This window comes from Channa argus, chromosome 15 (assembly GCF_033026475.1).
Source record: "Channa argus isolate prfri chromosome 15, Channa argus male v1.0, whole genome shotgun sequence".
Taxonomy (NCBI): domain Eukaryota; kingdom Metazoa; phylum Chordata; class Actinopteri; order Anabantiformes; family Channidae; genus Channa; species Channa argus.
Genome location: NC_090211.1, coordinates 20890384 through 20902431, shown reverse-complemented (window position 1 = coordinate 20902431; position 12048 = coordinate 20890384). Strand labels below are relative to the sequence as shown.

Genomic DNA, 12048 nt, shown 5'->3' with positions numbered 1-12048 from the left:
GGTGCATCGTTTGAATCTATAGTTTCCCATTGAGTTCATGATGGTGTGTTCTCCACATTCACTCCCACAGTGACTCTGCCATTCATAAAGGTCACCCCCTCCCTTCAGCAGATGTTATCCCCCCCCACCTCCCCTTATCAGACAACCTTCAACGTATTCTTCCAATTAGCCCGACTCCAATTACTCAGACAGAACATGCCATCAAAGTGCCAATTGGCCTCTTGTGCATTAGAGCAATTAGCAGAGATATGAGGTTTCCCACCACATCCAACCCATTTACGGACATTAACTCCAGATGCAATTAAGGATCGTTCCAGATTGTTCCCCTCAGCAGCAACGAGCAGGAAGCTCCGAGAGCCCCTGAAGATTTTTGGTCTGGAGAAGTAAAAATGTTCCCTTCACCACGCGACTGAAAAGGTGCAAGTGACTCTTGTTTAACGTCTCTGCTTTATCTCCCTGACGTTAGAATAGTTTTCAGTCACACGCTGAAAAGAAAATGATAAGCGTGAGACAATAGGGCCAAAGAAAAGGAACTTATCTGGGAATGTGCTTCATCACCTGCTGTACTCGTTATTGCAGGGCAACTGCAGGTAATAAATATTCAGAGGCCAGTATAAAAACCAAACAGTTTATTTATTATATACATTCAATAATAATGAAGGGAATAAACAGAAGGCAGACACAAGGGTGGCAAAATAAAACATTGTGAGAAAAATACATGTCACTGAAAGAAAATCACTTGGATAAATGAGCTTTTAGGAGCATGTGATATAAAAAACCCCCCACATGCAATTCAAACCCATTTATGGATAAATCCCTCTACAAAAGCTCCCGCTGGATGTGAGCGCGGTGTGGGGAGTCAGGGGCAGCGGCTGAGGAAACCGTTTGCACGAACCTGCAGCTGCTGAGCAACCGGCAGGAGTCGCTGCTCTGCGATGAGCCCACGGCCCCAGCAGCTGGAGGCGCGAGGTGGAGACGCAGCTAAATGAGCGTCAGGGAGGCCGAGCTCGTTCCATATGCACGCGCCGAATTTAACCTTCCCCATCTGCCGGGACTGGTGACGACCACGGCAACCACAGCAGCGAGAAGCCCGATTACTGCAGCCGACTAATGGGGACCACTCCCCTCCCCACACGGACACTCTTTGTCACTCCAGTCACCTCGCGTCACATAACATGCACGTTCTTTCCCCTCCTCCCTGCCCCTCCCCCCCCCTCCTCCCCCCCCTCCTCCATCACTGTGATTTGAAGTCATGCACAAATGACCTGACGCCATTCATGTCTCTCACGAAAGCATGCATAGCAACACTTCTGATAATACTTGTAAGGAATAATAAGAAGAAGAAAAGAAAAAAAAAAAAGAGGTAATGCGCATCAAAAATACTCATTGGACCTACTGCACACAGTTTTCACAATCATACAAAACCACATCACCACTCCTCGGACACGCTGGACTCCCCAAAGGGAAGAAACTAAAAGACGGTGGGCGACGTCGTTATCCTGTCTCGTCCTGATTAATGGCTCGGCTTCTCACCTTCACCGTTTCATTGTTGAAAAGATGGCCCCCTCTGAGCCACAGGGCTGTTCTGACATTGTGTGGATGTGTGTCCCCCCCCCTTTTTTTTTTTACCCTGCCTTTAATTTGGACCTGCTGGCGAATGCTATTCAAATCTATCCTCGTATGTCCACCTCCGTCTTTCCTGCGTGTCCCTCCTGACTCCACGTGCTCTGATTTCCCTCGTGTCCGCAGCGAACACACCGCAGCGTCAGCGCGCTCGTGTTCGCCGAGGAGGAGAAACCATTACCGGCATTTCACAGGAGCTGCTCGGTTTGCAGCTTCGCAACCTTTTTTTGGGGGGGGGGGGGGGGGGGGCGTCAGTGACATTTGTCAGGGTGCTGAAAAAAATACCTCTTCAGCCCACAGATTAAAAAAAAAAAAAAAATCAAAAACAATAATCATAATTATCCATTAAACTAAGAAATACACCAGGACCACGAATGTGCTTTCTTGAGGAAAAATCTTTGGAACCAAAAAGGCAAATAATAGCAATAAGCACATAGTGTAGTGAGCTGGGAGAGACGCAGTACATAGAGACTTGGTCTCCCAGTACATAGAGACTTGGACTGTACGCGTTTCCTTCCATGATGCCTTTAGACAGAGCAGCCGGTCCCAGAGAGCATGATTGAAAATGTGGACAATTAGTGAAAATAATCAGCATAAATACAAAGTCCTCGGTACGCGACTGCAATCGCTGTGTGTCTAATGTGGGCTGTTGTGTTCTCACACACACGGAGGCACAAATCTCTACCAGCCAGCAGCGACTCCCGTGTGGCGGACGCTTCCAACCGTTGTGGTTCGGCGGCTCTCGTGTCCGTGTGAACCGTTCGCTCGCCGCCGCAGCCGGAAAGTCTGATGGTTTAGGACGCAGCAACAAATGCTCCGAAATCTTTGAGCATATGTGCACTGAATTCTCTACATGTTGAGAGGTCAGAAAATGATTTGACGTCCCATCGTAGTGTTGCACTTGCAGCAATAAAGACAAATATATGGTCTGTCATTATTCAACTTCCTCTAAATGACAGCAAAAGAAAAACTGAGGTAATGCAGAAAAACAAACAAACCGTTTTTTCCTTGTCATTTTTAACCTTTTTTGTGTGTTTTTTTTTCCGAGGGGGGAGGAGGAAGGTGACTCTTTGTTTTGGTGCTGTTACACTTGGAGGAAGCTGTGAAATGCTGCAAAATGACCCAAAAAACAACAAAAACCAAAAACCAAAAAACATAACCGCCCACCCCCCAGTGGTTTCTGTCACTCAGACGCTGCGGCAGAATGTTCCAGCTTTTAAAAAAATAACAAGAATAACTCCTCATACATCTCGTATTACCTCATAGTGAAACCAGAGGGAGGTCTCTGCTGCCATGTAGTGTTTGAAACCACACGTACCATTTTCTTAGTAATGCTGTGCTGTGGCATCACTGTGCAGAACAGAACTAACAGGAAACGTTGAGGAACCTTGGTGCTGAATGTAGGTGGGTAAACTACAGGCCAGTGGATGCAATGTCAGTTTGGAGACGGTCAGGGAAAACCAGGTTTGCAGTGTGCAGGATCCCACCGGATCAGCAGTTTCTCTCCTTCCCACATCTTGTAGTGTTTCGAAAAAAACATCCAAAATTGTGCCCCGGAGCTCCAGCTCTTGGTGTGGGAGACACTGCTGGCAGTTCCTTTACTTTATTTATTTGCGTGTCGGCGACAGATGTAGGGGAGCACAGAGACAGAGCTGATGATGTGGCAATGACCTCTCTTGCCACAGGAAAAACAAAAAAAGAAAAAAGAAAAAGGGGGGTGGTGGTGGTGGTGGGGGGGGTCACTAGAGTCCGTCTGAAGAAGAATGGGAGGGAACTCTGCCAAACAAAGAGCTTGAAAAAAAGGGTTCTGGAGTAACGTGGAATTCCTTGGGTGTGATTTGTGGTTTTAGTAAGGAGCAAACCGACTGTATCCTGCCCGGTATAAACTGGCCTGAAAGAGACGGATAAGACAATACAGTCACACAGTTGCTGTGATTAAATCTACAAAATGTGTCCAAATCAGCAATTCAAACATTTTAGTTATTCAAGAGTCTGTGCATTCTGCAGCCAACGCAGTTTTGTTATGAAGACAATTTACCACCTGCTCGTTTAAAATACTAAAAAATATGAGCCGTTATCCGATTCGACTTTTTGTCTTGATACATTTTTGTTTCTATTATTAGTGGAGTTCACCATAAGTAATTTATCAGCTTGCTGTTCCAACAAGTTCCAAGTTATGCACTTCACACGGGGCCTGAGGGGTGAGGCCATGGCCCCCCCCCCCAACAAATCTCTAACCTTTATGAAGAACCATGATGCGGCAGCAACATTGATGTAAATCTCCTAAGGGTTTAGTGGTGAAAACATTCAAAGAAAGCCGAGCTCACTTCTGTGAAAATGCTCTGGCACAGATGCTGCTTGGCCAAACCACTGATATCTCTGCTATGTCCACCTGCGACTTTGTCGAAAGGAATCCACCTGTTCTAACGGCGCTAGGTCCGTGCGGTGGTGCAGCCCGTGTGAAAACTTTAAGCAGCTGCTGGTTATACATCCTGCATGTGGCAGTGACATCACTTCAAACCCCATTGGCTGCAAAGCACACACAGGCGCCGAGGACACAGACTGTCCAACTCGTCCCTTACTTTGTGTTGTGTTCTGTGTGGTGTAAAATAAATCTGTCCACTTTAAAATCCATTTAACTAATTTATGTTCTGGCTGCTTCATTGAGCTCGTGTCAGTTTTTCTCACCATGGCTCCCACTCCGTACGCAGCAGCAGCTGGCGCTAAAGCGTGGTAGGGGTCTGTAGTGTACACCCGTCCGTAACTAGCAACACAAACACAAGACACAGGAAATAACATCAGAGTTAAAACAAAGACAATACGAATCTTCTGAATACTGTTCGAGCTGCAACCTCTATGAGTAAGTCTCTGCTTTGTACATACAGGGGACATGATACACAAAACCCGGAGCAGATGCATCGGACAGAACACAAGGGAATGAAGAGATTTGGGCGAGCGAGTGCGTCTGCTTTTGTGCTTCTAACTTTGAAGAAGCATCAGGTAAACGTGTGTGTCTGCACGACATTTCGGCCGTCTGCGCACACACTGAAACGGTCTTCACTCGCCCAGCCTCATAAAACAGCCTCCAGAGTGTTTAAATCCTAAAACACCAGCTTGTTTCAGTAAGCTGTCTGCTGCAGGTCAAAGACTTTCTGATGCAATTATAAAACAATTACATGGTCTGTCTCACTGCTCGCCAGTTGTTGAGTGCAGTTCTGTTGTTTGCCAAAGAAAAGCGTTTCAACGTATAACATCAGCCTTGAAACACTGGAGTGTATTCATCAATTTCACTGTGTTTTTAAAAGGAGGCTCAGTGGTAGAGCACAGGGCTGGGATGCAGAAGGCAGCAGGTTCGAATCCCGCCCCACCAGATATGGCCACACATGGCCGGGGACAGTACATTTTTGTTGTGGCAGGGAGGGCGTCCGACGTAAAAACTTAAGATGCACACGCAGCATGTTCTGCAATAAAAAAATTACACTGTTTGCTTGGTGGAGGCAGACTTAAAATTTAGACATGGAAAAATATATCATAATTCGATATATCGTCATAAAAGAAACATCCAGTCATGTGATATGTACAGTATGGAGTCACCAGTGTGTATTTCCAAATTAAACATAAAGTCCTGCAGATCTGTGCGTGCAAAATTTATTTAATCTTTTTATCTCCAATAGCCATATGAATATAATTATTCTTGACCACAAATGTTTTTGTACATTTCATCACTGAGGTTATATCACAGCTCAACCTCATTAATCCTTGGATTCCTTTTTAGATTATGCTCATCCAATTACTTCCACAAAAGAAAACACCCGAGTCTTCTGCCTCATTTCTGACTGCAGACCGTCCTATACGTGGGTCTGGGTATCAAACTGATCTGATCCTAATGAGCACATACATTTGTAAACACACATTTGATACCAAACTTCAATTCTTAGAGTTTACATAACTGAAAATTACTGTGTGAATGAAAAAAGCTGGTGCTGTTCAAAGCAGGGAGAGCCAACTGGAACTGAAAGCAGTAAATGAGATTAGCAGAAATAAAAAGTATAGTTGTGGTGTAAATGATGAGGTCTGTCGTCTCTTTGTCTGGGCTCTCTGTAGCTGGGGTGGGTGATCAACGCCACGCACACTCAAAATAAGCTCAGCGAATACAAGCTAATAAAAGTCTTCCATCCACCCTTGGTACGTGCTACCCTGTAATGTTCAGCCTAATTTAATCTCAAAAACTGAACAAGCTGTGGTCGTCCCTCTCTCCACGCACCTTCTATCAGCGGGACCTGCTCTAAATTCTGAATGTCTGCTTATGTAGTGCAATGTTGCTTTTCATCAACCCACACACACACACACACACACACACACCGATGGCTGCCATGCAAGGTGCTCACCTGAACCCATCTGGAGCAACTTAGGGTTCAATGTCTTGCTCAAAGACCCTTTGACATGTAGCCAGGAGGGACCGCTAGTCAAACCACTGAACCTGTGATCTGTGGACGACCACCTGACCAAATGAGCTACAGCCGCTCGGCAGTGAAGCGCACCAGAAAGTAGAGGCCAGAGGATGAAGACTCAGGTCTGTAAAGTGTGGCCCTCATTTCGGAAAATGTAGTCGGTGTCTTGGTGGAAACGTTCATTAACCGAGAGCCAGTTTTATTTGCATTAATATTAAGGTTCAGGTTGAAATTCCTGAACTACTGCTTTAAATTAAACATCATCTTAGCTTGTGGGTAAAATTGCCCCTGATCATAAAGAAAAAGATAAGCACAAAATGTTTGTTTTTTTGTGGTTAGGATAGACTTTATAATATTGGTATAGAAAAATGTATCGATCAAAAATATAGTATTGGTATAAATATTTTCAGGATACCCAGCTCTCCTTACACAGCGTGTGTCCTTTGTTCAGCTCACCTGTCACTGTAGGCGGCAGCTGCGGCGGTTGCTCCGGTTACGGCCGCGGGTTGGGCATAGCGATAGGCAGCGGCAGCAGCTGCAGCAGGGTAACCTCCCTGGAGAGAGACACACACACACACACACACACACACACACACACACACACCAAAGTCACATGACTCTGAGGAAGGAAGACACCTGGACTAAGGTGTATAAATGAAAGGGGTGGGGGCTCCATACAGAGATGCTCTTAGTGTCATATATAAATGACTGAATTTAAATTTTTTTTCCTGTAGATAATTACTGTAATTTTGTACCATTTCATGTACGATAAGTAGTCAATGTATAAAATACCATGCATAAAATGAATGGAGTATTTAGAAAGTACTCGGACATTTTCATTAACATGAGTATACTACATTTCTGTATGGAGTAAAAAGTGGGTGGTGTTGGATGAGTGTTTTATCAGTGAGACAGAGGGAGGAAATTGGACTGTCGAGGTTGAGTTACAGTGTATTGTTATCACTACAGCAAAAAGGGGGGGAAATAAAAACAGTGGAAGACAAAATGTTCACACAGCTGAGGTCATATAGAAACCTCAGTGTCTTGTCAGGAGAGAGGACTCAGGTAATGAAAAGAGCACCAACAACAGGCTGGGGACACTATGGAATGCTGCAGTGAGACAATTTTATGACCTAAAACGTGTTATTATTATTTGTGTTTCAGGAGAAAAGAAAACAGAAGAAGTAGGGGAGAAAAAAAATAAAAACAAGAAATAAATCCCACACACAAACACACTCACACAAGCCTATACTGACACTAACTATCATAACCCACAAAACAACAACACTGCATTTGGATCAGAGCGCAGCAAAGCACAGTCGAAACACCCCGGCATTCTCTGAGACGCCTGCAGGACAGGAGCAGAGGTAAAGGGGGGGAGTGTGAAAAAATTAAGGGTTATTAAGGGAGGTGGGGAGAGTGGATGGGGAAAGGTGGGATGTGTGCATGCAGCAGCTGATCAGCACATGCTTCAGTCATCATTCTGGGAGGGGTCGGGGTGGTTAATTCAGGAAGAGACCATGTTCTCCGTTTCAACCAGAATGATTTCATCTCACTCCCCATTGGCTGGACCTTTGTTGTGATAGTGGCCTTTCATTTTAAAGAAATATTGTGAAAAAACACAGTTTTTGTGTAATTTACTTTATGTTTTTTAAGTCTTGGTCTATTGTCATTTTACCGAGATAATGATTTATTATCAGTCCCTCCAGGATTCTGCAGACATTTGCTCGCTAAAGTGCTAAAATTCTCTCTGAAAGAAAAAAAATGCACGTTTTGCAGAGAAAATGCAGGAGCAAGCGGGAACAGCAAAAACTGGCTGTGAATGGACTTGTGCAAATCATTACATTCGGCTCGTTTATTTGAAACTAACTTTGATTCTTTCCTGCACTTGCAACAGTCCTCAATGCAAGAGCCTCCGTCACTGTTAACTCCACTCTTCAGTGGCATGTGAAGTCAGCCAATGTACAGAACATAGCAGTTACCCCCAAGCTTTTGTGAAATGACTGCAACGCAGAAAATAAATAAAACTTTGAGATTATGTCTGCACAACCACCAAAAGGTCTGGTCGGTCATGTGTCCGGTTACATTTTTGGTAGCGTGTAAGTTATGCAGTTACCCATTAGCTATGCAATACAAACCGAGCTTCAGCTCTCATTAGCACCTTCGGTGACGCATTCAGGGGGAGTAAGTAAGAGTGTGGGTCAAATCTGCTGAAACGTTGCAGGGATTTGACAAAATTGACAAAAAGGTCACACAGAATAAAATGATATTGCTTGAATTTGCATCAACTGTTGCAATCAACACGGTAAATTCCTGGAGGGACTGTAATATTGGACAAAACTAGCAAATGAGCAAATAGGGAGCAGGTTCTCTTTTGAACACAGGGGAAGGGAAAATATACACTGCTTAGTAGATCAGTAGACAAACAAAGCTCTTCCCTGCAGTAAAAAGAAGTGCACATTTCAGTGGGTTAGTAGAAAAATAAAGCAAAATTCAAGCAGTGGGAATTAATTTTTTTTTTTTTATAACAACTAAAAGACAACATGTTCCAGGTCAGATCAGAAGATGATTCATAAGATCAGAGGTAGTACAGTGAAAACAATGCACACTGTGGCTTTGGTGTTGTGTTGACCCTACCTGAGGCAATCTGGCACTAAGGACTGAGTCCTGAAACACTAGTCTATAGAGAGAACAGAAACAACCGTTGTCAACCTGGATACACACACACACACACACTCTTGTTCAAGCGCTCGCACACTCTTACACTGACGCACGCTGCCGCATCCGCCCACAGAGCAGCCTTTGTAGTAGCATCTGAGTCCCATGACCCTATCATTTACATTTCACAGCTCTACTTTGATATTTCACTGCACTGTACAATATTTTTTTTTGAGTTCAGGGATATTGCTCCAATTTGTGGCGATTGTGCTTTGGAACGGTGCTTCACTCTGGACTCATTCACCTTGATGAAGGCAGCTCTGTGCAGCGCATGACTGGACGCACATGCAGAATCACCCCCAGAGGGAAAAAAAAAGAGCAGGTGAAAGGCGTGTGGGGAGGGATGGGGAGGTTGTGTCGGTGAGTGGTGAGTTTACTTACATACAAGTCTGCAGCGCCGTAAAACCCATCCTGATACACCACACTGAGTGAAAACAGAGACAGACACAGAGAGGAGGGGGGGGGGGAAAGAAGAAGAAGAAGAAGGGTGGTGGTGTAGTGGAAGGGGGGTGCAAACAAAGTGGTGCACAGTCCCAAACACCAGAGTGGATGAAGGTCGCAACACAGCAAAAACAAATAAGGAACAGAGGGAGGGAGAGAGAGAGAGAGAGAGAGAAAAAGAGAAAGTTATTTCACACCCATGCAGCATGCAGAGGAAATACAACATCCATTTCAGCTCCACTACAGCGACAAAAACATTAAAAGGTTCATGGGGTAAACAGATAAAGTTCACTGAACTGAAATGAGACCATAAACTGCTGCTGTTCCCCAGTTAAACAGAAATCAAAGCAGTAAAGACCACTCTGAATGGCTACGATGAGCGATGGAGCAGGTATGGAGAGGGTATTTCCTACAGCCCCCCAATTTCATCATTGAATTTCATCATAGAAAGCAATCAATTCGGCTTTGATTTGACGACTGGAGCATCATCACAGCACAGTAACGACAGGCACGACACACACACACACACTGAAGGCACAACATATAAAATAAATACAAATAAAAAAACATTACGATCAATGTGAATCATCTGTGAGCAGGGTGACGGCCTCTGCATAAAGGCTGGATGTACTGCATGTGTGTTTATGCAAATCTGCTGATGGTGGTATCTGTGTGTTTATTCTAATGAACCTTTAGTGGTGCAATCCCATCATCCTGCGCTGAATAGCTTGCAAACCGAGTGACAATGTGCCAGTTGGACTGCTGCAGAGACTGAAGCGTGAATAATGTTTGAGCATGAGAAGGGTATGAGACCAGCCATATTACACTGAGCCCTGGTCAGAAAGCATTTTGGAAATGATTCTGAAATTTGCATTTGTGAAACGTTTTACGATTCTGACACGAACTGTTTAATTTCCAAAGGAGCTACGAAGCACGTCAGGTCGTGTTGATAGGCATTGTACTTTTCTCACCCGGGATAAGCAGGGATGGCAGGTTGAGGCACAGCAGCACGCACAGCGCTGTAGACGGGCCTGCCCCGTCCTCGGAGGTGGGCACCGCGAAATGCTGCTGCTGCTGTCGTGGCTGCTGCTGCTGCTGAAGGATAGGGAAACCCTGGGACTGGGGGGGGGGGGGGGGGGAGGGGGATCAGAGAAAGACGTAGTGAGCGATGAGGATGAACATAAAATTAAGGAGCAAAGAAAGAAAAAACACAGACATGGAATTATTCATCTACAGCCTCCAGGGTTTGATATCAGTAAAAGTGTCAGTGCAGATACGGAGGCTGGAGGAGAAGTGCATTAATACAAGTGAAAGACTGGAACATGACTAAAATTTAAGGAGCTTGTAAGGATGGTTGTTAATGTGGGGACAGAGGATGGAGTCTGGCCTTACCTGCGTAGAGCTCTGGTCCGTACACGGCCCCCACCATAGGACTCAATTTCCACCCCGCTGAGAAGGGAGGGGGAAAAACAATTAACAGGGAATTAAAAACCAGCGGGAGCTGAATGTTCTGTGGGACATTCAGACAGATTTCACTAAACCATTTGCCCGGTCACTCAGCTAAACCTGTGATATTGGCATCAACGGCAACAACAAGTTTATTGAATTACTGACGTCCTGTGCAGGAATTACTCCTAACTGCACTGAAGGAGCACGTAAACACAGAAGCAGTGTGTGGTCTGGTGCACCGACACGTGAGCACCGCAGTGACCAATGATGCTGGATGACCCGAGCAGAAATAGCAGGCCCGCAAATGGTCTGGTCTATTTGCTGGCTACATAATGGAACAGGGAACACCTCATTAATGGGTCCAGTACTTTCCAGATAATTTCCTGGCAGCTATTTAGCTCAATTACCAGGAAAAAAAGCTGCACAAACACTAAGACTGATGTGACCTTCCGACCTTCTTTGGGTTTTTAAACTATTTTATACACGGCACAGATTTTCAAAATGATTCAAAACCTACATGTTTAGTATTATGCTAAAGTAAATGAAGTATTTAACTGTATATTAATACACAATCTTCAACTCCATTTCACTCCTTGTTCTTATTAATATTGTTTTCATGATGCACAGTTCACTCACTTTAAGGGGAAATTATCTTCTGTTCGATTGCTTGATTTCTTTTAATCAAACTGATACTCGAGTTAATTTGGAGTACGAGATGCTAATAAGTAATAAGTGACGGTAGCAGGAGTAATTGAACTCAAACAGACTGTCTGAAACTGCTGCTGATGGCCGTAACACAAGGTGATGAAAACGGTGTCGTTTTCTACGGGCGTCTCTCCCTTTGGATAATTAGCAGAGCCACCATTCGTGGGCAGTGTGAGTCAGCGGGGTCATTACCATAAGGCAGCGTACTGAGGGCCTCTCCGTTAGGGTAGGGGCTGACCATTTTCTTGTTAGTCATCACCCTGGCTGTGGCGTTATTCACCTGGGGATGGAGGAGCAGACGGTCAAAGACAAAGACATAACTCAACACAGGAAGATAAAGTAGCACAGACTAAAACACAAGGCAAAAGGCTGATACACAGTTGTGCTTACAAATTTGTGAACCCGTTAGATTTGTCTGAATTTCTGCACATTTCTACCTTAAATGAGATCAGATTTTTACATAAGTCCTAAAAGGAGATAAGTGGAACCCAGTTAAACAAGTGAGACGCGAGACCAAGGTGTGTAATAGTCATCACAAGGAAATATGGGTGAATCGCGTTTTTTTTTGTAATGATACAATCTTGTACGAATTCACTAAGCCGGCGATCCAGTGTTTGGTGACACACGATGCCATTTTGAAGTAGAAATAAAATCAGCTTGG

General features: G+C 44.6%; 1 protein-coding gene across 10 annotated transcripts in view; it reads right to left on the bottom strand.

Annotated features, from left to right (window-relative positions):
• Nucleotides 1-614: 614 nt before the first annotated feature.
• The window catches only part of LOC137100194 (RNA binding protein fox-1 homolog 2-like), a 49258-nt gene continuing 37824 nt past the window's right edge, over nt 615-12048 (bottom strand). For 6 of the 10 annotated variants that reach the window (XM_067477843.1, XM_067477846.1, XM_067477845.1 and 3 more), the window contains 7 exons: nt 11580-11667; nt 10626-10682; nt 10205-10352; nt 9174-9216; nt 6531-6628; nt 4312-4387; nt 615-3514 (listed from right to left, as the gene is read on the bottom strand). In XM_067477843.1, the coding sequence (XP_067333944.1) occupies nt 3470-3514; nt 4312-4387; nt 6531-6628; nt 9174-9216; nt 10205-10352; nt 10626-10682; nt 11580-11667 (555 nt within the window). In that variant the 3' untranslated portion in view covers nt 615-3469. Of the gene's footprint in view, nt 3515-4311; nt 4388-6530; nt 6629-8711; nt 8755-9173; nt 9217-10204; nt 10353-10625; nt 10683-11579; nt 11668-12048 lie in introns of those variants that run through there. The other 4 variants (XM_067477844.1, XM_067477850.1, XR_010910861.1 and 1 more) reach the window with 3 other exon arrangements.